The sequence below is a fragment of the Coccidioides immitis genome, assembly GCF_000149335.2.
Source record: "Coccidioides immitis RS genomic scaffold supercont3.3, whole genome shotgun sequence".
In the NCBI taxonomy this organism is placed as follows: domain Eukaryota; kingdom Fungi; phylum Ascomycota; class Eurotiomycetes; order Onygenales; family Onygenaceae; genus Coccidioides; species Coccidioides immitis.
In genome coordinates this window covers 402,854-428,688 of record NW_004504308.1, presented here as the reverse complement: position 1 = coordinate 428,688, position 25,835 = coordinate 402,854, and the positions used below count along the sequence as shown (strand labels likewise).

Below are 25,835 nucleotides of genomic sequence, written 5' to 3'. Positions count from 1 at the left end.
TGGGATGCGATTATCTGCGATGTCCCAACTCTTCCCCTCTGTCCCTTGGACACCTTTCGCGGCGCGGCAGATTACGTAACCACGATGATGCAGCCAGGTGGCAGCCAGTCTTGGCATTCTGCGCCACAGCGCCCCATCTACTCTGCACCGGGCCGAGAATTATCCGAGCATCCTGATTTGTGATAAAGGTCGTGGCAAGCTGCGATCAACATATGATATTGCCCAAGTTGATCCTGTATGATACTATGTACTTTGTAGCAGGTGTAATATGGAGGGACAAGCTCACAATCCGTGGGTTCTGGCTCAAATGTCATTTGAAGACCCTGCCCAGAATGACAGAATACCTTGTACTGCCTGTGGATCAAAATACTCCCTCAAAAGCCGTCGTCCTGTGTCGGTTCTCACTCCCAAACACAGATCTCGCACTGTCGGAAATAGATCACTAAGAATATTAACTGTGTGTTGGTCTAAAGGGCGGTAAGGATCTGTGGCTGTGCAGTATGGGACTAGATCTGCCGGAGCACATGAGAATGTCTGCTGGATTTCGCGAGAGGTTTCCTTGAGGTGTGATTGTAAAGCCGGTACGAGCAACTCTGGATGCTGGATGGGGATAACCGGAAGGCTTATTGGTAAATGCTCAAGCATGCTACAGTTTGGATGTGAGATTCTCTATCTTCTTTTTCTGGGACCGATTGGAGACAAGTTTAGCGTTGGACATACAGCTTTTGTAGCAGAAGAAGAGGCATCATGTCCGCTTTTTGGCTGTTGGATCCAGTGGCCTTTTCCTCCGAGAGCAAAAGAGCTATGACAAGGTCGCTCTCGATAGTCAATGCAATAAACCGTTCTAGACGGGTGACTGTATCGTCTTTCACTGCATCCCTAACAGATGCTGGCGTAACGAGCAAGACATGGAGGATTCTCTGGCTTCCAGTTCCACGAACATTCAATGGCAGTTGGAAATCGTGTGTGCCTAGTTTCGTTTCTACGGGATGGTGAGCCACAATAAACTGACGACAAGATGGGGGCAAGGGACCTCTCAATTTCGGTGACCCTGTGGAGGCGAGGACAGGGCCAACAATACGCCACAGCGGACGTTTTCTCAAAGACGCGCAAAACATGCTTCACGATCAGGGATAATTCAAGAGGCAGTTCAAGAAATTCGCCGAAGAGAAAGCTGATTTCATGACTTCGAATGATAGACGACGAGCGTCGTGCTTCGGATTACACAACGTCCACTGGGAACCAACTTCCATTACGGGAAAGTGAGAGATTATGTACTAGGTATATTTTGTACACAGGAATATTGTGTTGGAATCTATGGTACATTGGAGTCACGATATCTAAGAGTGAGATGGGTATCCTTCAAAGAAATTATGGAAAGCGAAGGGTTAATACCGGGAAAATAACAAGCATTCGCGATGAGGAGGCACTCCGCAACACAGCAAGCACCAGGCACTGTATATTTGTCGACTTGATTTTACCAGTAGATCGGGCCAAGATGTATTATTTTTTTTTCTTTTTTTTATTTTTTTTCCCCTGGCTCTTCTCAAGATGTACTTGACTTGGGTTGAGATGTTGACGAAGCTCCCGGAGAAGTTGAGATGGTGGAATCAGACTCTGATGAATTCTTTCTCCAAGCAGCCTTCTGAAGCCACCAAAAGTTGGCTTTAAACCTCCCAAACAGACTTGGGGGCTCATCAGGCTCTTCTTCTTCGTCGAGTTTACGGATGGCTTCCGGCAGGACTGGCCGCAAATCTTTGTGAGTCTTTTTCTCAACCTGAGCCCGTAGCTTCAATACCTCTTTTTCCAAGGCAATAAGGCCCAACCTGGCGGTCCTTTCCGATTCTTCTAGCTCGGCAAGGCGTTCTGCCACATCCTCCCTTCTCGACGTCTCCTTTCTTCGGGACCTCCAAGACTCGAACACTATCAAACCACCAGCAACCATGAAAAGAAAGGCCTCACTTATAAAATTTGCTCCGGTATCAATCGCCTTTGCATCAGAAAGGGGTCGTATCCGTGGCGTTGGAGGTGGTTTTGGAGGCTCAGCGTTCTTTTCTTGCTCTCTTGCCGCAGCCGCTTCATCTGCTTGCACCTGGGCTTCGGTCTTCACGGTTGCAACCTGATGTTTCCGTTTCTTAGCATGCGCTTCCGCCACTCCACGAGTAGCTTGCCGTTCTATCTGAGCGTTGGTGTGTAGTAGGCCAAGTCGAAGTCGCATATCCGCTCGGTGGAGCGTCTGAGCAAAAGATATGCATATACGGCGGAAGCGCTCATGTTCGCGTGCTTGTGCTTTAATTTGATTCTTCAATAACGGATCGTCAGCTCTATGTATTCGATGTATGTCTCCGAGTTTTTCGCCGTCACTTACAGCAATCGGCTTCGAAAGCGTCCGAATAATGAGCGAAGAAATTTTGAGCGTTATGCTGGCCATGGCTGATCCAAGGGCATTCTCTCGACAGGCCTAAAAGATAATGTAAAAACCACAAGCTATCTATCCATAGCAATATCGAACCTGCTCTCCTCTGCGTCACGGCGGCCAGAGACAGCGGCTGGTCTAGGCTGACGGTTGACTCGAACTTCGGCGCGCCGTTGCGCTTGTTAGTTGCTGATGACATAATCGGCGGGAGCTAAAATGCTTGGCACGGACGAACTCAAATCCCGTTGCCGGGCCAATGTTTACAAACTTCCGCTTTCAGAAATTGATCGCCTCGGGGCTTTCACTTCTCTTCTGCGACGGAAAAGACATCGGATATCAGCATCAAATCCCTTAAGTTTGCGCTTCAGATACTACATCATCTATTTTACTTTTGAATTTAGAGTTGTGAGTATTTGACTAAATCTCTAGCTTCTCCCAACATCTTCAATTAACACGATACCGGAAGAAATGTTATGTGCTTGTGACCGTCGCAACTAATCGTCATAATCATCGGAGGTCCCCGGTCCTCCCTGCTATTTTCCCCCTTTACCACTCGACATCCTGTGTATTCCAGTGCAATCTATGGTCTGGTTGCGGGTGACTCATCTGCAATAATGGCGGCCCTGTCCCCTCGCTCCACGAATATCCTCCCGAAACCCAAGGCGGACATTGCGAAGAAGCAATCCGCAAAAGACCTAGCAGCCTCAAAGTCCGCTCCTTCAAAGAACCATGCGCCGCCGCCTCCCGGATTTGTTTACGAGCCTGGGCATGCCGGAGAAAAGTACATTACCGGAAATTTTTTGGGCAGAGGAGGGTTTGCTGTGTGCTATGAGGGCAAACTGAGTCGGAATGGCCGTCTTTTTGCAATGAAGGTGGTCAAATCGGAAATGCCACAGCGCAAGATGGCGGAAAAGGTATTGACCAAGAGTATCCGTTGAACGCCAGAACGACCGGACTAATTAAAGTTGTATGGACAGTTTCGCACCGAGCTTCAAATACATTCGAAAATGCGACATCCGAATATCGTAACATTTTACCGTGCATTTGCATTTGAGACTAATACTTACGTTATCCTTGAGATGTGCCCTAATGGTTCTGTCATGGAAATGGTGAAAAAACGGAGATGCCTGAGTCTTCCCGAGGTTCGCAGATTTATGATTCAACTATGCGGTGCGGTCAAATATTTACATAAACGAAATGTTGCCCATCGAGACTTGAAAATGGGAAATTTGTTTCTGGACCGCAATATGAATATCAAAGTCGGAGATTTTGGCTTGGCCGCAATTATCCTGAGTGAAAAGGACGAAAAGAGGCGGAAAACACTGTGCGGGACGCCGAACTATATCGCTCCGGAGGTATTGGACAAAAACAAGGGAGGACATACCCAAAAAGTAGATATTTGGTCCTTGGGAGTTATATTGTAAGTTTCATATTCTGCTTTGTTCTCACTGATTATCTTTCTGATTCCGCGCAGCTTTGCCATGCTCACTGGCTTCCCTCCCTTTCAATCGAAAACGCAAGAAGAAATCTATAAAAAAGTTCGAAATCTTACGTACGCTTGGCCAAAGGACTCAGAGTGCCTGAATTATATTCCGGTAGAAGCAAAAAGCCTTGTTAGCTTATGCCTGAGTTTGGACGAAGACGAGCGCCCAGAACCTGATCAGATCGTGGATCATGAATTCTTTACTATGTATCCAGGGTGTATACCTGGTGAACTTGATTCGGAGTGCCGCTACTCGAAGCCAAATTGGATCAAGGCTCAAGATCCTCGCGGAGACAGGTGCGAAATTGGGTACAGCCTCGAGTATGAATCTAGATATCTTTCGAGAATACCTCATATCAAAGACCCGGAAGACAGATTTACTATTTGTAAGAATTTTTTTTACACGGAGTGTGGTGTTGGCAGAAAGCCGACTGGCGAGATACGGCGACCCGTCGGTAAGCGCTGCTCTAAATCAGCATTTGCCGAGTGCGCGGCAGAAGAAGAATTGGGAATGCAGCCAATAATCCCCTTGCCGCTGGATCAAGTCTACTGTTACATTCCAGAAGACGAGGACTGGAGCGTGCAAGAATTGCGCCCTGAGATCGAATCCCGTTTTTCTCCAGTCGAAGAGGAAGATCAAGCTCGAAAGCCATCGTCGAAGGTGGAAGCTGCTACTTTGGCACGTACTCAGATGGCATTGGCAGCGCAATTGAGGCGGAAGGAATCGCAGCCTAGAAGCCACGCAGCACAACTACGACAGCAAGCCTTGCCGCCCCGTCAGCCGACAAGAGAAAACCCCCTACAGCATACTCAAACTGGACATCATAAGCTAAAGCACGAATTACCACTTGAGGCGGCACCCGCGCCCACAACAGTCGTCCAAAATTTGCTTAGTGAGCGGCCTATCCGATGCAAAGCACCTGGATACCACGGCTCCCTTCGAGAGAGAACTAGATCTTCGGAAACATTGTCTAAATCCGCATCGACCCCAAGCGGCTTGATGATTGGAAGGACAAGAGCCCAATCGAGGCAGCATCTAGCGGCGCTCGCTGAAGAAAAAGCACGGCCCGATCCAAAACCTAGCATTTCTTTTCCTCAGGGTGTTGGATCAAGCCAAGGATTGAGCGAATCCTTACGCATTCAGAGCGTGAGAGAAGAATCACAGGATGCGACTGATATCGCACCCCGGAAGCCACAGCCCAAGCTATCCCACCCAAGCGGGGGAAGCTTGCCCGAACGGAGATCGCGGAGCAAAGGGCATGATGCGACAAGATCCACATCATCCAGTGGTGGTAGCAAGTCGAGATCAGCGTTTGGCCTACGACCCCTTATTCGACCTGACGAGGATGCCGAAATAATGCCTGGGACAAGTATTCGCGAAGTTATGGGAGACTTGAAGGCTTATTTTTCTGACCTCTGTCGTTCTCGCTCGTACTCAACAGCTACTCTCACAAGAACACGACGCCGTCAGCAGAAGTTCGTACCCACAAAGCCGCATTCGTACGTGATGAAATGGGTCGACTACACAAATCGATACGGCATCGGATACGTATTGGATGATGGAAGCGTTGGCTGCGTGTTCAAATCTGATAACGGAAGTCCAGCAAGCTGCGTTGTGGTTAGAGATGGAGAAAGGCATATACGACTAAGAACTCGCGCCAAGGAGAGTCCTGATGGGCAAGTTAAATATTCGGAGGTTGACCAGCTCGTGCCTAGAGGTGGGAGACCAGTTGAATTCTATGAAAACATTGATGTTGATCCTCGCGGACGTCAAGGAGGAGGTGTAAAGAGAGTCCTCGTTGACGCTAAGGGCTTCGACACCAACAAGCATTCACCCTGCGAATTAACAATTAAAATTCGCACGTTGGATACGGAGAAAGTCAAACGAGTCAAGTTGGTTGATCAGTTTGGAAAGTATATGATAGGATCATTGGGAAAAGACGTGGACGACCAGTCTCCGACGGACACCAAACCAGGTGAAGACGCTTCGGCCGGACAGTATGTGAGATTTTATCAACGCTTAGGCAACGTTGGAATATGGGGTTTTGGGGACGGCGCTTTCCAGGTAAGCTCATAATACTTTCTCGAAACCCAAAAAAAAGGCTCTTTCGGTTTTCTGATTTCGTCTTTAGTTCAATTTCCCCGATCACACTAAACTTGTACTATCTTTGCCTGTTCGACGCACCGGCAATTCTTCCGATTCTTCTACATGCTGCCAAATAGATTTCTTTCACCTTGCACCATCTGCTGCACGATATTTGAAGGCGAAGGGAAAGATGCATCCAAGTGGCTTCGATACTCGAGCGGTAATAACAGATACTGCTAACAATTATTTCTCTTCGCTATATGACGAGCGAGAGGTAGCCTCTGCTTCTGGAAAATATAAGTTCCAGGAGATCCTGGAAGCCAATTCGTTCCGTCAAAAAATGGACTTCATCATCGAGGTCCTAGAGAGTTGGATTACCAACGGCCGACTGGGAGGGAGGATATTATCCAGATCTGCATCCTCATCGTCCATCTCATCTTCTCAAACGTCAATGTCCCGAACGTTGTCTATGACATCCACATACCCAACATCCCTATCCGCGGGAAATCTTGATATGTCATGCAACTCGTCTGACATGTTCTGGTTGGGCCCTCAAGAGAAATCTTGGGTTGCTCCGGCGGGAGGAAAGTTTGTATGGGTCACTGTTGGTGCCCAAGGTGGAGATAACAAATACATGTCTCTGTCCCTAAAGAACGACGGAGAAATCGAGTCTGCCGACATAGAAGAAGTTGCGGAGTTAAAAGCTAGATTAAAAGCGCTTACGTTATGATTTTGTTTGCTTAATTCTCTCCCTTGACATTCACTGGCTGACGATATCATTTGTGCTAAATCTGCTTTTCGTTTTTTTTGCGTCTTTTTTTTCGTTGGACGAGTTGCACACTACCATCGCAGATTCTTTTCGTTTCATTTGCTCCTTTTTCTTTCTTTTTATCTTTTTCTCTTTGCACTCAGCTGAATACTCTCATATCTAACGAAGTTACGAAAGTCTTTGTCGGGGTTTGGCGCTTTTACGCAAATTTACTGAAAATACGTTTTATACCCCATAAAGCGTTTGCAGATAATGCTTTAAGCGTTGGTGCGGGTTTCGACATCAATTTTCAGACCTTTCTATCCTGCCTCCTGAAGATTCCATATTTGAATTTAGTGAATGTGCTCCCTCTCTTCCCTTGGGGAATTTTTGTTGTATATAGGACCACAGTCGAATTAAATCTGAAGCCAGGACTCCGGGGATCAGCGTTACCGGATTGTGAATAGGCTATAGAGTATTCTGTGCACATCGCAATAGCCGTGGAGCCTCAAGCTATCATTAATAAAATTGTTTTGGCTAGTCTGTTGGACTGCTTTATAAAACAGCGTGCTGGCTTTAACATCTGATTTATGCCATGACTTAACGATATGGAATATGGACTCCAAATTCCGGACAGTCAGCTTGTGGTCACGACGACGACGAGAAAGAGGCCCAGATGATTGGTATTGCCGCCAAGTTTAGGTTAGAGACTATAGGCCGGATGCTGTTGTATCTCTGGCTTCGTTTCTCGGATCACGAATTCCCTGAGTGAGGCGGTACGCTTCTTAGAACCAACGAAACAACACCCGAAGTCGGTCAACCTCGTAAGATGGCTGGAATGCCCTTAATACAATCCCCCACGCTACGACATTATTATCGACAAGAAAGTTATTGATGACTTCGCCGTCATATAACGCACTCCTTTAGAAAGCGGATTTAGGGCATAGTTACACCTCACGGTGTTTCAGCCGCCAACGGCGAGAGATTTCTCCTTGGCCTGATTTTTCCGTTGAATCAGAACTGTCAACGGAATATCATCCTCGTCATAGAATTCAGCTTCCTCGTCAACTCCAAAGTCGCGTAATCGATCTCCATCCGAATTCCGCCACCCTTCTTCGCCGCTGTCCGACGAGTAATAACCTTTTATAGAGTCATTTCCATCCGATATAGAATCATCTATATTTTGCATATATCTCTCATGGAAAGGTTTACGCCGCTGGACGCCTAAGTCTAATTGATGGCGCTTGTAATCTAATTCTTGTCGACGCCTGAACGCATCAATGGCATTTTGGCTGAAGTTTTGCTGCTGATCAAGTATCATGACGTTGTCGTTTTCACTGGGGAGAACATGTCGGTACATTCGATCTGGATCCGGAGGTGGCCAGGAGAGAGAGGGATCTATCCGTTAATGTTAGATATAACATTACAAAACGTACCTTGGATATCATGCCACAGCATCAACTTACCATCAAGCCCGTTGACTTCAAAATCTAGCCCAGTGCCAGGAAGTGGAGTCCTAGAGAGGGGCCAAAACCAGCTTAGAACCTGTACCTGAGTTAGCTTTCGCGGTACAATGGTTTCACCGTAATCTACTGACATTAGCACTGCCTCCCATACCCGCTTGGATATTCTCCCATATTCCAATATCGAATGGAAACTCTTGTTTTTCAATCCGAACTTTAGTACCATCCGGGCCATCAAGGTAGCCTCCGAATACGCGAGCCCGCCGCAATAAGGCTCGATGTCGTTCAATTTCCCATCCTTCAATTGTAGTCTGGTTTTGTAGTAGCATCCAGATGGTTCTCAGGAGCAAAACAGACAGGGCAAAAAGGACCATTGAATTAACCATTACGAGTAAGAACAAATGCCCTAGTTGCCGTGGAGAAGGGCCAAGATACTTTGGTTAAGGACCCGCGGGATTAGCTTCGGTATAATGGCTTCATTAGGGTACATAGAAATTCTGCCCACTCACGATAGGTAAATTTCTGTTGCTCCATACAATGGATACCCTATCATATAAAAAGATTTCAAGATAGATCATCGAAATAACCGCATATAAGACAAACCGAAGGAAATGTGGGTATGTAAAATGAGACACACAATTGTTTGTCCAAGGACAGTGATGGTCCATCTTCGGAATACACCTATGCAGAATATTAGCCACTGCCGTAGGCGGAGGAATTCCTGGGAGTGTCTCCGGATTTCTCACTTCTGACAGGATTTGCAATGATGCGCCCTTGGCGGCTTGAATGCCTCGCATCTCCGGCACCACCTTTGCCTGCTGCGCGACATGAGGGCTGGATCACCCTCAAGATGGGTTCCAGATGTCTCATCGGAGACAGCCGGCTTCCAGCCAGCGGGGACGCTTCCGGGATCGGTCGCACACGCTCTTGCATAGCATATCCAAATGCACACTACCAAGGCGTTGAATTTGATGGACTCAGATTTGGAAAGTGGCCCCGGATCAATTTCGTAGAACAGATACTGGGAAGTGTAAGAAAGGAAAGCAATTAGGGTGCACACAGCCGGCACAGCAAGTTGGGAGGCGGCGAATCCACCCATGCTGGTTGGCATCGTTGCACCAGTTAAGCCTCCGGTTCAGGAACGAGAGAAGACTGTCCGCGTCGCCCGGCCAGGCTCTGACGGTTTGCCGACCACATGCAGCCAAGAAATTAGCGGGTCCAGTGGTCTCCTGTCCAATGGTATGACCTCGTGGCAGAGCTAGCGCCAACCTAGCAAAGCACGTGAAAACCTAATCTCAACCGCGCCCCTTTTTGCTTTTCCCCTTTCCCCCCGACATGAGACGGCAGCATATCAGTATGTGCGGACAGGCCAACCCCCAGCTGCTCAGACATGGAGTCATCGTGGGACGACAAGGCTCCCACCATATAACTGGAGGTCCCTTCGGCATCCGCTTCCCGTCCTTCTAGATGCTTACTGCTCTCAGATATTGTATCGCCAATATATAACTTCTGGCATTTTCAAGAGCAAAATAGCTTTACAAAACAGGGCGATTTGAAATGCCCATTGCTGAACTCGATCGGGCCGCAGCCCATGCAATAGGCTCGGCTTCTGCCATTTCTGATCCTTGCTCTGTGGTCAGGGAACTCATTGACAATGCATTGGATGCGAATGCTACGATAATCTCCGTCGAATTGTCTGCTAACCTCCTTGATACTATCCACGTCAAGGACAACGGCTTGGGCATACCGCCTGAAGATCGAGAGCTTATATGCAGGCAAAATTGTACCAGCAAAATCAAGACCCTTGATGATTTGAAGCATGTGGGCGGTAAGTTGTTAGGTTTTAGGGGGCAGGCTCTGGCAAGTACAACGCAAATGAGCGAGTCTACGGTTATAATTACGAGAATTACGGCTGAAACAACTGCCTCGATCCTCGAATTCGGCCGTGCCGGCGATATTTTGAGGTAATCATGCTTGCGGCCGCGGGGAAAAAGTTCCACTCTGACTTTGTTAGTAGCAAAGGAATGGTTGCGCATCCGGTTGGAACATCAGTCCGGGTGTCCGGTTTCCTGAAGTATCTGCCTGTTCGGAGGCAGATGGTCTTAAAGTCTTCATCGAAGATTGTCTCACGAATAAAAAAGGCCCTCCAAAACTATGCGCTATCTCGACCGTGGGTCAGGCTCTCTCTTAAGATTTCGAGGCAAAAGAGGGGATTTGCATGGATATATGCTCCGAAGCAAAGCCCATCCGTGGCCGATGCTATTTCTAAAATCATCGGCGCGGAAGTGGCTGCCCACCGTCTAGGACAATCGTTAACTCACAATGACCCTAATCCTGAGAATAGTGATGAGGGCAAATCGACTGCTCAGGTCCATGCCGTGATTCCAAAATTGGACGCTGGTAAGTAGCGATAGCCGGGCCCTGATTCGCGTGCCCAGTTGGTAACAACGAAAGATATATCCAAACTGGAAAACAAAGGTCAATTCATATTTGTTGATGGCCGGCCGTTGTCCACGTCAAAAGGCATAGCGAAAGATTTAGTCAAGATCTATAAATCATATATTAATCGTACCTTTGGGCGTCCATCCACACCAGCAATTACGGACCCTTTTGTGTACCTATACCTCTCCTGCCCTCCAGGAATCTATGATGTTAATGTGGACCCATCGAAAGACGACGTGTTGTTTGCGGACTCCAGATCAATTCTATGCCTTGCAGAGGATCTGTTTGGAAAAATGTACGGCAACGAGCAACTGGGTGATGAGAGGCAAAGCGAGACATATCACGGCAGCCATCAGCAAGAAGAAATGTTTCGCGGCACCAGTGATACGGAGGGGAATTTATTTAAAAGGCCAGCCTACCATGATATTTCCTGTTCCTGAGCAGCGTCGGCTAAGAAGACCGTCCCCTGGTAAATTGCACGCACATTCAAAGCAAAAAAGGGAATGTGCACATAAGGAAAAGCACGCTACGGATGTAGCGTTGAATCCGTGGACGCTAGCAAGGCGAACCTCTACCCAGAGACACCGAGATCCCAACTCTCACTTGCTAACTCCTTCCCGAAGTCCACAGTCACTCATCGACAATGTCTCTGTTCCTCAAAATGGGCGTAGGTCTGCAAACAGAACTCCGCACTTAGCAATCTCTCCTGGAGCAATTGACAATGTTGAAGTGTCCCCGATCCAAACGAGGACATTAAAGATCAAATCGTACCGTAAAAGGATGCATCGAGGATCTCGCAAACCGGAAGGGGAATGTGGTGTTTCGATACACAAGCATGCCATTAATCGGGCCCAAAGTGACTTTGGAACATCCCCCGACGAAGCCCCTAACTCCGTTGCAACCTCGCAACACTTGGAAAATGAAGCCCTCCAAATTGCACTATCTGAACGATTTGGGAAACGGACTCCTGGATTGAACATTGGTTCTCTAGTGTCTCCTGCTGTAACAGAGAGGGGCGGGACAATCCCATTTCCGGTGAAAACAAACATTCAAAATGGAACATTGCCTGGTACTTTGAGACCAACCCATTCACACCCGGAATTTTTATATTCTGAATGCCATAAGAAACTTGCTGTTCATCCCCAATGCATGGTAGAGCAAGAGATGCATCAGTCTAAAAGCAAGATTGATTCTCTGAATGCGCCTTACCCCACTGGGAGCGCTACATTTATCATGTCACCAAAGGCACAATCAGTTGTTGCAAAAGACTCTGCCATGCTCATTAGAAAAGCTACTAAACTTCCATTCAACACCCCTCAAGCGCATAGCCAGACTATCCAATACCAGAACCAGAGACAGATCCGGGATGAGAGGATGCCTGGCCAAGAAGAAACGCTGAAAGTTTCAACCATTCACCACCTTGCAACTTCTCAGGTTGGTACCACTGCTGAGGTCGAATTGTTAAATCGCCAACTATGTGGAATAGATTCTTATATTCAAACGGGCAATATCAGCCCGGCATTGGTTGAACCTTGCCCGGCTAGCACCATCGAGCAGTGGAGGGCTACAATATTGGACTTTATCACTGGTCAATTTCGCTCTGAATCGACCGACGTTTGCACCCGCCTTTACCTCGACTCCAAGTCTTTATTCCCAACCGTGTAATGAATTATCACGTACATTAACACTTTATCAATTAGCCATAAGGGTTTACTAAATCTAAAGGGAAAAAAAAAAAAAAAAAAAAAAAAAAAAAAAAAAAAAAAAAAAAAAATTATTACAATAGTTGTTATACACCTACGAGACTCGCCTACCATTCCGACAAACGTAACCTTTCTTGTTATTCTTTGAGATGACAATGAACATGTGATACCAGCCCTCTAATATTCGTTTCAAACTCTGGGAGGCATATAGGATTGCTGACGAAGGTCGAAGTTGATGAGCCTAGCAATGCTCAACGCGGCTCCCCGCTCACCGCCAGTTTGAATGAGGGCGGAAAGTTAGAGTGCAGTTAAAAGCCCTATTCTAATACTTGGGATGCACTCGTCAACTGCACGGGTTTCGCTATCAGCGTGTGACCTTCCTGTGGACTGGACATAGGCTAGTGCAGAATACTAGCACATTGATGACTTCCCGCTGGGAGTTTTCGTGAAATTGCGAGTCAGTTTGTCAGAAACCTCAGACCGAAATACGAAACCGAGGATATTAGGGATTGTCGGATCCATAAGTCAATAACCAACTAGGTTAACTAATACGGAACAGCACTTGTTCCTTTCTCCGATGCATCGTTCGAATTTGGAGCAACTGGTTACGAGGACGAAAATATTCCCGATCGCACCAAACCTCCCGATAGAGGCTACTAAGTGGTTTGTTTCATGTTTCCTGGAACGCGATTAACACTGCATTTTACAATGACAGCAGCTGAATGTCTCTTTGCAGCTATTCGGGTTCGCCTAAATAAACATTGAAGAAAGCTAAAATCCCTTGTTTTCCATCCTGCTTCCATGCCTATGACGCTGGAAGAAGAGCACTTCCGAGTTTTCCCATTTATCCGGTTATTTCCAGGCCATCCCGATTTTCGTTGTTTGGCAATTGAGGAGCCCATGGCCTAAGCAGACCTTTTTTTAAAAGCTGAGGGATACACACAAATTTGATGAGGAATCGCGCCTTGCAAATTTCTTTCTCGATTTCCTTTTTGGAAGAAAAAGAGAGCTTCCATGAACCATTAAACGTGGATAATCTTGACTGTGTGGAAGCCGGATCCATTCTGCCCCCCATCTTTCCGGAACCACATCGGGATGATGGGTCTCTGACAACCTTAACCCTCCCGATTCGCATACTCCGTCACAGGGCCCGTCGTCTGATAGGGGCCACTAACTACAGCCTCGGTTTTCACCTACCGTCATTGATGTCAAATAGAACCGGGTCCCGTCGATGCATGCTTTCGTATTTGAAAGCACATAACCCCATATCCCAGAAATTGATCAATTCAATCATTTCTACTACTTTTTGAATCCTCGTCGCAACGATCATCATGGCAGAGACGCAAGCCCAGCAACCGCAGGAACCGCAAAAGCCACAACAGCCCTTGTCGCAAACATGGGAGCAGCCATCGCATTCAGCAATCACAGTCCGTCGGTCAGAGATTCTTGCCTCCGGCTCCGACGTTGCTGCGCCTACTTTCTGTTTAACTGCAATCGCCGCGCATGACATCCCCGCGAACTCCCTATTCGCAGTGAACACATCCACCACACTGGCTTCCTCAAAGGACTACTCGACCGTCCAGATCTCTACGAAGGAGCATATCAGACTAAACTCGGACCTCCTATACTGCAATCATTCATGTGATCCTAACGTTCGATTCGTCACCTCGACGCTTACTACCAACTCCAAAACAGAACTGGAGACCCCTGTTGCCGGCGTTCTCGAAGTGTGGAGTCTCAGAGACATCCCCGCTGGCGAGGAATTGAGGTTTTTCTATCCGAGTACGGAGTGGGAGATGTCCCAGCCTTTCCGATGTTCATGTGGTGCCGAGGACTGTCTGGGCTGGGTCGATGGGGCGAAAAACACACCGGCGAAAGTGCTGGAGAGATACTGGCTGAGTGGACATATCGCGTCATTGGTTGCTGAGAGAGAGAGATTGAACTGAGGCTGCCGGTGCACACGTTTCTCGCATACTCTGCTTTTGAGTGGCTGGCGGCGCGGGGTTATATTTATTCTTGGGGAGCCATCGGGTTGGAAATAGATTTTGAATAGAATATTCCACGCTAAAAGAATATTAAAGAAAAACTCATTCAGTCATATTTATCACCTGTTCTATAACGGATTTTCGTCCTTGATCGAATTTTGCTTGAGAAAACTGGATTCGTGGGCAAGAATTCATACAACCCCGCCATTTTTTGGAGGCGTATTAAGAACATGAACTGCCCATACTCTACGAGAACTTGGGATTTCGATATTTTGCCATTTTATTCAAGTCTTTGCATATTATCGACTGCCATACTCTCCGAGGTGTGAGCATTCGAGGGATAATTCGCAATGGAGGGGTAATTTCACGGCTCCGATCGGCCTGAGGGGCACGGAATGCTGGGCCAAAAAATGACGGAATCACCAAACCAGTTCTGCAGCAAAGGAATTCACCGTTCAAAAAGAGTTAAAAAAACGGCCAAAGCTAAACCACTCCCATGAAGACGTCCAATTCCGCCTCACACAGACACCCTAAATCTCTTCATCATGCCTCCGGTACCCATCACAATCGTCACTGGCTTCCTAGGGTCCGGCAAGACCACCCTTCTCCTCAATCTCATCCCGCAATTACCTCCCACCTACCGCCTTGCCCTCCTCAAAAACGAATTCGGCGATGTCGCCGTTGACTCCCAGCTCGCCTCTGCAAATTCCATATCCGGCGTCCGCGAACTTCTTAACGGGTGTATATGCTGCAATCTTGTGGGCCAATTAAGTGATGCGCTTCTCCAGCTGCGCGACCAGATCCAGCCCGATCGCATCGTGATCGAGACGAGCGGGAGCGCGTTCCCCGCAACCCTGGCGATGGAGGTGAATCGCTTGTCGCACGAGACGGGAGGAGAGTTTGTGCTCGACGGGGTGGTTAGTGTGATTGACGTGGAGAATTGGGAAGGTTACGAGGATACTTCGTACACGGCGAAGTTGCAGGCGAAGTATACAGACTTGATCGTTTTCAATAAGTGGGAAGATGTTTCGGAGTTGAGATTCGACTTGTGTCTGGACAGAGTGGGCGATTTGGAGGTGCAGACCCCGTGGGTCAAGTCTGCCAGGGGGAAGGTGGATAAAGATGTGTTGCTGGGGATCGATGGGGCATTGTTGGCGAAGGAGGCTGCGGATAAGGGACATGCGGGCTTGGATTTGATGCTTATGGGTGGAAAGGATGGGGTCAAGGAGTATGAACAGGCTCATGCTCATGATCACCAGTCGGAGGTGGAAGTACTTTCCGCGTCTCTTACGAGTCCTGATTCTTCCGCTGTAGTCGAGCTGTCCTCTCTTACCAAGCTCCTGCATTCTGCACCAAAGGATGAAGTCTACAGAATAAAAGGCATTGTTCGCTGTTCATCAGATAATCCTCCGCAGGACTCCTCTGGCGATCGTGCGCCCGCCGTCAACTGCTCAACGAGTGGCTCTTCCATTTCAGATGGAAACAAGATAAAAAATTACATTCTCAACTGGGCATTCGGAAGGTGGACATTCACTCCTTCGCCCAATATCTCCAAAAGTACAGAAACCGAATCCAATAATAAGGACGTTGTTCGAATGACTCTCATCCTAGCGAGATATGAATCCAGCAAGTGGAAGAAGAAGCTAGAAGGAGGCGGCCTTATCGAGCTTGCTGGAGAAGCGAAAGACTCTGCTATGTTGTCCATTGAGAAAGTCAACTAGCAGCTGAAGAAACCTGTTCGTGCAGCTTGATTATTTCTAAGATGAATGACCTGTACCATGGTCACCCAACCCAGTGCTAGGGTTCTCGAATGTCTAAGATTATAGACGATAGAGGTACTGGTTGCTGAAATTTTGCCGGAAACTGCTGGACATGCACCTTTGTATGCGCTGGTCTGTAAAAGTGTCATGAAAACTTATGCTTTTCCTGCTGGTCACAGAAAGAAATGCGCCTTGCAAAACATAAATGTAAATAGAAGCATCCAAATCAAAGAAGAAAAAAGCACTTTTGTTTATTAGGATAAACTAGCAAATAAACTTGTCTTCAAGGGAGGCCTGAGCCAGGTGACGTGGTCGTCTAGATTCTTCTATCATCTTATTCCATCTTTCCCCTTTTGTGACCAAAAATGAGCGACTGAAGAAACAGAGGGACAGATAACAAAATCATATTCTTTTTTAATAACAGATCCAAGGTGAAAAGATAGCTCAACGTTGTGTTTTGCAAACTTGAAAGATATTCATTGTTGGTTCATGTTGAATGATATGCCTCCAATCTTTCGTCTTACGTGGGATGTTGCCTAATATCCCATAAGCGCAGCGGCGCTGGGTTCTGTAGAAATGTAGATGATGTCATGCTTGTCGGTGAAGCCATTGAAACGAGTTGCACTGCATTGGGTATAAGCGCCCATATTCTCAAAGTACAACCAGTTGCCCACACCCAATACCCCGTTAAGTGTAACGCGTTTGCTGATAACGTCGATGCCATCGCAAGTAGGACCCCAGATGGAATACTCCACAGGGTGGGTAGAAGCCATGTCATCCTTGGTTAGAATCTGGGCCACCGGATGCTGATGATCGAAAACAATGTTGGAGAAGTTTCCGTAGACTCCATCGTTGAGATAGATCATATACATCTCCGCGGGACCAGTGGCAGAGTCAGAGTCAGAGGCTGCAGGGCTGACATCGCGGCGAGCAATGACGTTGGCGGCGAGGGTGAAGGCAGATGCAACATAGTAACGGCCGGGCTCTGCGATGACGCGAATATGGGGCGGGAAATATGTATCCAAAGCATCGCTGAGCGCCGCTGCAAACCGCTCAAAAGTTTCGTCGCAAAAGCCACCGCCGACATCGAGAACTTTGAGATCGTGACCGATGTCACTGGCTTGATCAAACACGAAGCGGGCATCTTCAACGGCCTTGACGAATGCTGTTGGGTCTTCCGCCCCCGAACCGACATGGAAGCTCACTCCAACAACGTTAAGACCCAAGTCCTTGGCCAGTTCAAGCAGAGAACGGGTCACGGTGAGCGAAGCGCCGAATTTCATGCTTAGACGACACAAGCTAGCGGAGTCGTCGGTTAGGATTCGCAAAAAGAGCTCCGCATCTGGACACATGGTCTTAATCTTGTACAGCTCATCAGCGTTGTCAAAGGTCATCTGCTTGACGCCTTGTTGTGCGGCATAGCGAAGGTAGGACTTTGTCTTGCACGGATGGGCATATATAATGCGGCTAGGGTCGACGCCGGCAGCGAGGACATAGTCGATTTCCGCCTTTGAAGCACAGTCAAAGCCATTTCCAAGGTGAGCCATGAGACGAAGGACCTGAGGGTCGGGGTTACATTTAACGGCTATTTTACCGATCCGTTAGCATTCACGTTATAATATTGTCAAGAGCACGTCAAGACAGACCGTAAAAGGGCTTGACGCGTCCTAGGTTCATCTTCCAGCGAATGTGCTGGCGATAAACTTCTCCTAGATCCGCCACATAGAATGGATCCTCCTCGCCGGGGCAGCAATTCTGCACATCGATGCTGGCAGCTTTCTTTTGCAGGATGTCCAAGATCAATTCTTTGGACGCTTCACGGGCATGTGACAATTCGGGCCCGCCATGATTGGTAGAATTATAACTACCTTTACTCTCGTGATGGTACTTTTCTGTAATATAAACGTCCGTGGGTTCGAAAACCGAAGGTGCCATAACCATCCGAGAGACGGATGATCAGTTGACTAATATCAAATGGAGTTCAGACACAAATGCAGTCCGTCGGGTAAGACGAACAGAAAATAGGTGTTAGGGGGGGCGAAATGTTTCGCAACCGTGGTTGACTGGACTGAACCTCCTCGACTCTTCCTCTGGAAGAGGAAGAACCTTTAGAGAAGTCCTATGCGGCAGCTCAAGGTTTTGGCAACTCTCAGAAGCTTGGGGACAGAGGTCGAGGGGCGCTAAAGGACGAGATTGACCTTGGTGCGACCAGACCTGGGGCGATTGAAGAGGGCACTTTGGTTCAAGGTAGGTGAGAAAAGCAGTGAAGGGGACTCTGGTGGTTTCTGGAGCCGTGATCCAATGTGCCTTTGGGTATGTGGCCCAAAGGCGAGCTGACACTGGATTTATATAGATCTAAAGCACTGGCCCTGCAGTATCAAAGAAAATCAGTACGTAAGCGTTGTGAATGCTCGCTTAACGGGGCACAGCGGTCGGCACTGCGTTTTGCAGTGTGTGGTTAAAAATGAAGGGCAAAGCTGGCGGGAAGTGCCGAGAGAGCAGCTTACCTCTCGGGATGAAAGGGACAGCGGTTCACAGAGCGGAGGCGGAGTACAGATGACTCGATGGCTTGCGATTGATGGTGTTCCTTCGCTCAGGAGGGATCAGGGTAGACGCTTCGAGGAGCTGAAGAGGAGAGGAGAGGAGGGAGGGAAAAAAAAAAAATTTGGGATTTGTGGGCGAGGGGCAGTGAGGAAAAAAAAAGTGGGCGAGAAGCTCCCTTAGCCTGGTGTGTTTACCGGTAATTTTTACGCAGCTATTACGGCACCCCAAAGCTAGGGGCCCCCGCAGAGTTAGGCCGGTAATACCGCACCCTGACCGTTCAGCGCCCCGTTAAATAACGAATTCCCGCAAGCCACCAAAGGTGACCCCCTTTTTCCCTCCAGCTGGCCCATGACTCAAACCGTGCCGGAGCCTGCATTTACCGTCGCCAGAAATATATGAGGTATTTTCCCCGGCCCTTGACCGCTGGGGGTCGGTGGTGCAACGTTACGGAGAGCCATGTCACCATGCTCTTTTCGCCAACGCAGACTGGTGAACCGCCCGGAAAGCTTGAGGATCACAGCCCGGACACAATGCCGGAGTGATCGACTAGCAACAGAATTGGCCTGCAAGGTGCCCTGAAAATCATCCTTATCTCGCAGGCGCGTACTCCGTACTCCGGTCCGGAGTGTTTTAACTCGGCCAAAGCTCTTCATCGTCCGTAGAACATGGGCTGGGTGGCTGGTGCAGGTTCCCATCCAGAGGATGCACGACCAGGACGCTGGGGTTTAACTAGCGAGCTGTCTTTCGCTGGCTTTTTGAAAGCGGAAAATTTTGATCTCTGGTGCTTCATGATCATCATCGTCGTCGTCATCACTTTCTGCTGCGACTTGTAAAAAAGCTTGACTAGACTCTCCCACAACGGCCAATGCTGCATCCTTCATTAGATCGAAAAATACCAACTCGCTCTCGCATCGCTTTTTCCATGCCACAAGCACTGATGCACCGGGCGAAATCTCCAGTAGGCTCTTGATGGTTCTAACTAATGCTGGTAGGGCGTCGGAATTGTACGTGCAGTCGGACAAAAGGATCAAGTCGTGGCGCCGATCCTTGACTGCCTGCGGAAGCTCTTCGTCCCAGTCAAGGGTTTGAAATTCGATGAGGGATGATTGAGCTAGCTGAGCCGTAGAGATATTTCGGTGAATTATCTCCCGGACTTCCTCGAGGTCTGTGAGCATCACGGAGCAGTTTGACATCATCTGCGCTAGGGCAATTCCGACAATACCGCATCCTGACCCCAATTCTAGAACATTAAAGGCATGGTTATCATTCTGCCGGAGCGGTTTGCCGCCTCTGTGGCTGAAGTTGTCATGGAACTCGACAATGGCTGCCAAAGCTGCATCCCTGAAGCGCCGATAAAAATTAAAATTTCAGCCCGAAGAAAATAGGGAGACCTCGGTGCTCACCAGATATGTCTCGCAATACTGTTTCCAGTTTCTTCCCATATTTTCAGTTCCGCCCCAATTTTGGGCTGGAACCGTCTCAAAACCAACTTCTCAACGGACCTCTTCCCAGGAGATATTTCAAACAATGGGCTCCAAGCAGAGACGACTCTAGGAATGTGTGGGCCATTGAGTGAATCTGCATCCATTACCTCAGTTACAGAGCGAACACAGAGCTGAACCGTACAATTGGTGAGATCTCGCCGTATGGGCCCGAAAGTTAACTTCTGCTCTCGGCTCCCCGCCTGCCAACAAACAGTCTGTTTTAGCGGGGCGATTGGGCGTGCAAACTGCACCGTGGCACTAAGTTGAACATCCTCAGCAAGAAAGGAGTCCCCGAGGTCCGTAGTGATGGTGAATAAGGTGGTGATGAAGAAAGAATCCCCATTCTTCTTCGCTATCTGTGGTTGTTTTAGAAATCGGATATAATGAGCCATGGCCTTTTATTTAAATCAACGAAAAGGAGCTTTTTCAAGGCCTCCTGATTTACTTCCGCCCAATCACAAATGTTAAGGTCAACGTTTTCTCCAGGCTGGGACCGAACGAACTCCATGTTTTCGAGTTGGTTCGGCGGCCGTTCTGCCTTGGCTTGCGCGCACACTTGTACAGCGGTGTTTGCTCGGTTTGCTTGTTCTAGGGTGCGCCTGTTGCGCCTGATCGCCAACTTTCGCGCAGAGATCATGGACACCGGCCGGGATGCCACACGGAGGTAAATGAAATGCAATCTGCTATCTACACCCTGTACTCCGTATCCGTATCACCTTGACATTTCCAAACCAGAACCGCTTGAGCCCTAATTCAATAGGTAGATAATTGTTACTCTGGCTTCAGTTTGAAATCTGTATGCGGTATTCCTTGGTCATTTCATATATCTATCATAGTCCGAATAGAACATTTCGTTAACATTATTTTGTTACTACATCCTGAATATTGACAGCTTGCTTAGTCTTATAGTTTCTCATAAGATATATCACCCCAGAAACTATCATCAACATCCCATTTACTGCCAGTCTTGGTTTCCTCTTCCTCCGAGGCTCTGTTCTCTCTTATGTACTTCAAATCTTGGTTCTTCGCAGCAAGGTTCCAACTTTCTTCTCTCCTGTGTTGCGGCTTTGTTTTCAATTCCTCTTTATGGCTCATCCCTGCTCCTGTTGTTGCTATATGCTTTCACGCACATGGTGCAACCAATGACAATTTTGACACCGGTCTCATCATGCTCAAGCACCTCACTGCTCAAGGCGTGTAACATGACCCTTTCATAGCCTTTCCTAGCAATACTGGTAAAGTTGATAGCAATTATTGTTTAGTTTCCCGGGCATCTTAGCCAACTCATATTTTGGACGGAGGACATATCCTGATTGTGTGATTCCTACCCCTACGGCTTTCGCAGGTTCGGTCAGTGTAGTCTTATGACATTTAATTTGTCACATATATTTCGCGTAGTTATCAGCGTCCTTATCATTTGTGAGCAGGGTTTTGGGCCTTGGTTTGGCCGGTAATGAGGGGACATGTTGGTTTTAAGGTTGGACCTATTTATGATAGATCAACCTTAATCCAACAATCGCTTTTTATGACAGCACTGATTAACGAGTGGTAAGCTGCATATTATATTGCTGCTGGTGCTCTGTACAGATAGAGTGCACAAAAATACAAGCTGGAGAAAATGAAGAGAAGGAACAATACATAAACAAGATGTCTGATCATGTATATACATCTAGCAGCCCTAACACTTGGCCCTTGGTTTCGTTGTCAGGGTTACGGAGCAGATTAACCATATTCTTTTGGATGAAAGTTTGTTTGAAAAACTGTACTCAAAGAGTTTACTCTATTCCTTTCGCGCATCCAAGGTTTCTTGTGCCCCTTGGGGCTGAGCAAAGTAGAAATATAAACTGAAATGATTGATGCATGAGGGGGAAAAAAAAGATGAAGAATGAAAGACAGAGGTAAGAAAAAATGGCAACGGACAAGGCGGTTTACTCAAAACAACCATTGACCCAAGGTCTTCGCATTAGTAGCATGATGGGATTGTAGCCCAGGCCGTGGTGATACATGTGATTAGGGCGTCGCAGCAGACACTGACAGCCAGATTTTCTGCTGGCAACAATCACCCAGAAGAGGCTCACCGGCTCTTTGCACTATGTATCATCCAGTAGAACAGATAAGGCTGTTAAAAAATGATGAGCCGACTCGACCGAGATCAACGACCAAGTTCACGACCAACGAGCAACCAGCAGCTCTTGCTTACCTAATGATGCTTTTCGGCAAAGTATAAACTGGCCTCTGGTTGGTGGGTTCATGCAATTTGCGAGGCTTGGCGAAGCCACTTGGCGTCTGACGTAACGTGCAGGAGTTCGTGGGTTGCGGCCAGTTGACTCTGGGGTTGGGCGGACCGCACTGCCGCTTGGGGAACATCCCGTCAGGCTTGTGTTTCAAAACCACCCATCTCCACGACAGGCACTATCAACCACGCTTCAGATGCACTCACCAGCCAACATATACTCGACTCCCATTCAATGCGTCCACCACACCCCATTTATCCCTCTTAATCCGGCCACGGACCACTGGCACCTCCCTAGACCGTGCTATCATCTGTGACCATGCACCCAAGAGATCCTCGAATCCGTCAAACCATCAACCAGATATCCCAGAACATCGAGTCTGCAAATGAAACCGCCCAGGAGGAGATATATGCCTTCTCTCACAACTACTTAGCCCCCTGCTTCGCTTCAATCCGTGATTGCATAGGCACATGCACCGCCTCATGCTTCCCCCGCCGAGACGATGTCTTGCGTCGTCGGAAGCGCGGAGCGTCGAGGGGGAGAGCTGAGCTGAATTTCGACTTTTACGATGACTGGGACTACGATGAAGATGTGATGGGTGATCAACCCCTAGGGTGGGGAAACGATGAGCTGGACAGACTACTTGCGGGGAGTAGTGGAAGTCGTGACCAGCCGCGCAGGAACCGACGTATGAGTTATGGCGCGCGTGGTGGGCGCAGGAAAAATTCCATCCTACAGCCCGATGAGAGACAGGATCCGACGGTGATCCCGAGTTCGTCGTTTCTCGGGTTCTTGCAACGCTTCCCATGGCGAATAGGGGCCCGAGGGATAAGGTACAGGCCGTCCGCGGCTGATATGCAGGAGAACCCTGGTGGTCTGAAGAGAAACACACTCGAGAACGAGCCCCTCTTGGAAGGTAGCGAGGAAAGTGACGAGAATGCGCAGAAAGCGGACCGTGGGGATGCTGCTACCAGACAGAGAAGCAGTACACAGTCGTCACAAGGCACTAGCACCTCGCTAAGCTCACGGGGTGATCTTATTCTTGGCGATGAGGAAGAAGATGCAGTCCCTCTTAGCGACGAATTTGCCATGGCACTTGAACGAAGACCAACCAACCTTGGAGACGAATCTGCCTGGCCTCGGAGGTCCGTATCGGGAACCTCCATCTCGGGGGGATCCAGACACACTGGCAAAGGGAAAGGAAGACGCGGAACGAGAAGAAATACCACTGCCTCCAAGAAATCATCTGAAGCGTCTTCTGGTGTGAATACGATCGATCAAGCAGCCCTCCCTGTTCCTTCCATTGCAGATTTACAACGGGAGGAAGAACAAGTGCAAATGGAAGAGGAGATGGAAATAGAACGGAAACGGCAGGCTGCACAGAGGCTCGCCCGCCGGAGAGGCTTGAGTGTCAATGGCGGAAAACTTGAGGTAGTGAACATCATCCATATTGCTCACGGCGTCTAACATTCTCTTCTGCAGGAGACTCCCGCTCAGGATAAACTTCTGCCGTCTAGCCAGGAGTTCGCTGTTCCTGATTCAACACCTCTTTCTATCCCGGATGCCATCCCGGGCGATGGACCTGATGACACTAGTATTGCATCTCCGCCCTCCAAGCCTCAGCCAACGGACATTGAATAATGAAGCTCTTGATTGATTTTACAACAGCTCTATCTTTGCGCTCTAGATCTAGCTCTTGAGCGTTTTATACAATATGGGATTTGCTTAGAGCGTCCACGCACTTCGAATATGCATGAATAGAAAATCGGACCAAAGACTCGTCTCTGGCCTGCGCAAATGCGGTCACATGTTTCAGTTGCTCAACAATGGACACCAAACTTTTCCATGTGTCAGGAAGGTAGCTACGCTTTCAGTGGAGTTGAAAAAACAAAAAGCTGAGAATTCATGGTCTATTTCAACCGGAGAATGGTTTAAATACTCATGAACCAGGTTATAATATAGGACTTTCGTCTAGCACCGAGAACTACCCCAAAGACTGCAGCCCGGTCTCTGAGCGAAAAGTTCGAATTTGAACATCGCAACTTACAAGACGCAACGGAAGCCCTTATCCGAGGAGGTTTCTAGTCCAAGGAAGGCGGCGACTTGCCCAAGATGGTCCACACCGAAGAAAGACTCAACCTTTCCTTCGGAGTTGGTGCATTCTATCCAAGGAAGGCCGAAAGCGCCAGAAGTGACAGCTCTTTCGGAGTTTGCCAGGAGCATTTTCTTCACTTCTTCCGTGGTAGACTTTGGAGATTACTGGTCAGCTTAAGCTTCGAGGCCCAGGGACTGCTCTCCCTGAGTTCATACCTTTCGAACAGCCTCTTCAGCGGCCTCCTCCCCCAGCACCTGCGATAAAATTGGCGTGAAGCCTTCTGGCTTACCGACATCTGGGTTTCCTTCGACCCAGAGCGACTTATATAGTGCATCAAGACAGGGCACTAATTTGCTTGGAGTTTCGGCGGCCACTGAACAAAGGGCTCGTTGCACCTATTGCAAAACTCGATTAGAATACGTTATCATCGTACATATTTTTCCAAGCGGGATCTACATCCTTTTCCTTCTGGATACTGGACATAGAATTAATACACTTTGAGAAGGTAAATGTTTAACTCTTACCGCCAACGTCTGGATGGGGAATCCCTTGACTGTCCCCTCCGTGACGGGAACGTTGAAATAGCGAGACCACCGGAGTCTCTCGACGTTGATCCATTTGTCTTTGTCTATATTTATTTGGTTGTTTAGCATATGATTACGGAGTATAGGCAATGTGTTACTGTCTGCATATCAACTGGGGGAGCCATACTTTTGATGTATAGTGGCGAGTTATTATTTGTTGCCTTGATGATTCCACCCAGCAAGACGGGTATATAGGACACTTCGCATTTTGCGAACACGGGTGAATGCTACAGAGCAGTATTATTAGCTTCTAATACACGATACTGGGATCGGAACCCTTTGCCTCAACTTACTCGTGTGATATAGTATGCAAGGTACGCGAAGGGGCTGACGACGTCGACGTATAGCGTAATCTTGGGAGCAGCCATTGTAGATACTAGTCTGATCCTCGCGCCGTGATTGATCATGTCTCGGGCGACGACGTCGGTGGCAATGAAGCAGTCCAGGTAACTTATATATTCTTGTATATACAGAGGGGGTCGAGCCGCTGAGGTGGCTGGTTGGTGTTTGAGGGGACAAAAGTGGTGAGACTTGTTTTCTAATCAGACATCCAGCCGAGGTTTGCTGCGTTTACCTCGCCAGCGATCGATCCATGTTCACTAGTTAATACGAGAGTTTTACTAAAGGGCGCTCGCTTTTCCACGGCACTCCGCTTGATCTCATCTGCACGGAGTAGTTAACTAACGATTGGCTTTGGACGACGCCGTTGGCGTAAGTATGCGACAGGGCGCCAACCGGGGTTTCGGGCCCGTGACGCCGCCGGCCTCGAATCAGTTGGATAATGGCGAATCTTCAGACAACACCAACC

At 48.2% G+C, this 25,835-nt stretch overlaps 11 protein-coding genes across 11 annotated transcripts; 5 read left to right on the top strand and 6 right to left on the bottom strand.

The window, feature by feature from the left end:
- Nucleotides 1-303: 303 nt before the first annotated feature.
- Nucleotides 304-1,118, bottom strand: CIMG_12231 (uncharacterized protein; the record flags this gene model as incomplete). The annotated part of the gene is made up of 2 exons (XM_012358602.1): nucleotides 304-646; nucleotides 721-1,118. The coding sequence occupies 2 exons, from the start codon at nucleotides 1,116-1,118 to the stop codon at nucleotides 304-306; spliced, it is 741 nt and encodes a 246-aa protein (XP_012214025.1).
- Nucleotides 1,119-1,266: 148 nt separating this feature from the next.
- CIMG_08772 (OPA3 domain-containing protein) lies at nucleotides 1,267-2,538 on the bottom strand. Its single transcript, XM_001241608.2, has 2 exons — nucleotides 2,369-2,538; nucleotides 1,267-2,302 (listed from the first exon to the last, which is right to left on the bottom strand). Exons 1-2 carry the CDS (start codon nucleotides 2,429-2,431, stop codon nucleotides 1,547-1,549), a joined length of 819 nt encoding a protein of 272 aa, XP_001241609.2. The 5' UTR covers nucleotides 2,432-2,538; the 3' UTR covers nucleotides 1,267-1,546.
- Nucleotides 2,539-2,751: 213 nt separating this feature from the next.
- On the top strand, nucleotides 2,752-7,210 carry CIMG_13165 (PLK protein kinase). Its single transcript, XM_001241609.2, has 4 exons — nucleotides 2,752-3,330; nucleotides 3,394-3,836; nucleotides 3,891-5,964; nucleotides 6,032-7,210. Exons 1-4 carry the CDS (start codon nucleotides 3,031-3,033, stop codon nucleotides 6,713-6,715), a joined length of 3,501 nt encoding a protein of 1,166 aa, XP_001241610.1. The 5' UTR covers nucleotides 2,752-3,030; the 3' UTR covers nucleotides 6,716-7,210.
- On the bottom strand, nucleotides 6,996-9,307 carry CIMG_13164 (palmitoyltransferase pfa4; the record flags this gene model as incomplete). The annotated part of the gene is made up of 5 exons (XM_001241610.2): nucleotides 6,996-8,131; nucleotides 8,200-8,278; nucleotides 8,331-8,630; nucleotides 8,706-8,877; nucleotides 8,943-9,307. The coding sequence occupies 5 exons, from the start codon at nucleotides 9,305-9,307 to the stop codon at nucleotides 7,698-7,700; spliced, it is 1,350 nt and encodes a 449-aa protein (XP_001241611.2). The 3' UTR covers nucleotides 6,996-7,697.
- Nucleotides 9,308-9,753: 446 nt separating this feature from the next.
- On the top strand, nucleotides 9,754-12,303 carry CIMG_13163 (DNA mismatch repair protein MutL; the record flags this gene model as incomplete). Its single annotated transcript, XM_001241611.2, has 4 exons — nucleotides 9,754-10,160; nucleotides 10,214-10,596; nucleotides 10,651-11,019; nucleotides 11,177-12,303. The coding sequence occupies 4 exons, from the start codon at nucleotides 9,754-9,756 to the stop codon at nucleotides 12,301-12,303; spliced, it is 2,286 nt and encodes a 761-aa protein (XP_001241612.2).
- Nucleotides 12,304-13,265: 962 nt separating this feature from the next.
- Nucleotides 13,266-14,457, top strand: CIMG_08776 (uncharacterized protein). Its single transcript, XM_001241612.2, has one exon. It carries the CDS (start codon nucleotides 13,673-13,675, stop codon nucleotides 14,285-14,287), a length of 615 nt encoding a protein of 204 aa, XP_001241613.1. The 5' UTR covers nucleotides 13,266-13,672; the 3' UTR covers nucleotides 14,288-14,457.
- Nucleotides 14,458-14,586: 129 nt separating this feature from the next.
- CIMG_08777 (CobW domain-containing protein) lies at nucleotides 14,587-16,378 on the top strand. The gene has a single exon (XM_001241613.2). The coding sequence runs from the start codon at nucleotides 14,872-14,874 to the stop codon at nucleotides 16,045-16,047; it is 1,176 nt and encodes a 391-aa protein (XP_001241614.1). The 5' UTR covers nucleotides 14,587-14,871; the 3' UTR covers nucleotides 16,048-16,378.
- CIMG_08778 (ornithine decarboxylase) lies at nucleotides 16,243-18,902 on the bottom strand. Its single transcript, XM_001241614.2, has 3 exons — nucleotides 18,594-18,902; nucleotides 17,733-18,455; nucleotides 16,243-17,671 (listed from the first exon to the last, which is right to left on the bottom strand). The coding sequence occupies exons 2-3, from the start codon at nucleotides 18,025-18,027 to the stop codon at nucleotides 16,623-16,625; spliced, it is 1,344 nt and encodes a 447-aa protein (XP_001241615.1). The 5' UTR covers nucleotides 18,028-18,455; nucleotides 18,594-18,902; the 3' UTR covers nucleotides 16,243-16,622.
- Nucleotides 18,643-20,506, bottom strand: CIMG_08779 (uncharacterized protein; the record flags this gene model as incomplete). Its single annotated transcript, XM_001241615.2, has 2 exons — nucleotides 18,643-19,971; nucleotides 20,034-20,506. 2 exons carry the CDS (start codon nucleotides 20,504-20,506, stop codon nucleotides 19,356-19,358), a joined length of 1,089 nt encoding a protein of 362 aa, XP_001241616.2. The 3' UTR covers nucleotides 18,643-19,355.
- Nucleotides 20,507-22,567: 2,061 nt separating this feature from the next.
- On the top strand, nucleotides 22,568-24,125 carry CIMG_08780 (uncharacterized protein). The gene is made up of 2 exons (XM_001241616.2): nucleotides 22,568-23,779; nucleotides 23,831-24,125. Exons 1-2 carry the CDS (start codon nucleotides 22,667-22,669, stop codon nucleotides 23,987-23,989), a joined length of 1,272 nt encoding a protein of 423 aa, XP_001241617.1. The 5' UTR covers nucleotides 22,568-22,666; the 3' UTR covers nucleotides 23,990-24,125.
- A 71-nt stretch (nucleotides 24,126-24,196) lies between these two features.
- Nucleotides 24,197-25,682, bottom strand: CIMG_08781 (2-hydroxychromene-2-carboxylate isomerase). Its single transcript, XM_001241617.2, has 5 exons — nucleotides 25,321-25,682; nucleotides 25,155-25,254; nucleotides 24,968-25,071; nucleotides 24,659-24,838; nucleotides 24,197-24,595 (listed from the first exon to the last, which is right to left on the bottom strand). The coding sequence occupies exons 1-5, from the start codon at nucleotides 25,432-25,434 to the stop codon at nucleotides 24,392-24,394; spliced, it is 702 nt and encodes a 233-aa protein (XP_001241618.2). The 5' UTR covers nucleotides 25,435-25,682; the 3' UTR covers nucleotides 24,197-24,391.
- Nucleotides 25,683-25,835: the final 153 nt, after the last annotated feature.

What these genes read in the sequence shown, in the direction of transcription:
- CIMG_08772 (XM_001241608.2), bottom strand. Translation starts at nt 2,431, where the DNA reads ATGGCCAGCATAACGCTCAAAATTTCTTCGCTCATTATTCGGACGCTT. An exon ending in CGCTTTCGAAGCCGATTGCT is followed by an intron (nt 2,303 to 2,368) that starts GTAAGTGACGGC and finishes CCGTTATTGAAG; the next exon opens with AATCAAATTAAAGCACAAGC.
- CIMG_13165 (XM_001241609.2), top strand. Translation starts at nt 3,031, where the DNA reads ATGGCGGCCCTGTCCCCTCGCTCCACGAATATCCTCCCGAAACCCAAG. An exon ending in AGCGCAAGATGGCGGAAAAG is followed by an intron (nt 3,331 to 3,393) that starts GTATTGACCAAG and finishes TTGTATGGACAG; the next exon opens with TTTCGCACCGAGCTTCAAAT. An exon ending in TGGTCCTTGGGAGTTATATT is followed by an intron (nt 3,837 to 3,890) that starts GTAAGTTTCATA and finishes GATTCCGCGCAG; the next exon opens with CTTTGCCATGCTCACTGGCT.
- CIMG_08776 (XM_001241612.2), top strand. Translation starts at nt 13,673, where the DNA reads ATGGCAGAGACGCAAGCCCAGCAACCGCAGGAACCGCAAAAGCCACAA.
- CIMG_08777 (XM_001241613.2), top strand. Translation starts at nt 14,872, where the DNA reads ATGCCTCCGGTACCCATCACAATCGTCACTGGCTTCCTAGGGTCCGGC.
- CIMG_08778 (XM_001241614.2), bottom strand. Translation starts at nt 18,027, where the DNA reads ATGGTTATGGCACCTTCGGTTTTCGAACCCACGGACGTTTATATTACA. An exon ending in ACGCGTCAAGCCCTTTTACG is followed by an intron (nt 17,672 to 17,732) that starts GTCTGTCTTGAC and finishes TCGGTAAAATAG; the next exon opens with CCGTTAAATGTAACCCCGAC.
- CIMG_08780 (XM_001241616.2), top strand. Translation starts at nt 22,667, where the DNA reads ATGCACCCAAGAGATCCTCGAATCCGTCAAACCATCAACCAGATATCC. An exon ending in TCAATGGCGGAAAACTTGAG is followed by an intron (nt 23,780 to 23,830) that starts GTAGTGAACATC and finishes TCTCTTCTGCAG; the next exon opens with GAGACTCCCGCTCAGGATAA.
- CIMG_08781 (XM_001241617.2), bottom strand. Translation starts at nt 25,434, where the DNA reads ATGATCAATCACGGCGCGAGGATCAGACTAGTATCTACAATGGCTGCT. An exon ending in TTGCATACTATATCACACGA is followed by an intron (nt 25,255 to 25,320) that starts GTAAGTTGAGGC and finishes ACTGCTCTGTAG; the next exon opens with CATTCACCCGTGTTCGCAAA. An exon ending in CTGAAGAGGCTGTTCGAAAG is followed by an intron (nt 24,596 to 24,658) that starts GTATGAACTCAG and finishes TAATCTCCAAAG; the next exon opens with TCTACCACGGAAGAAGTGAA.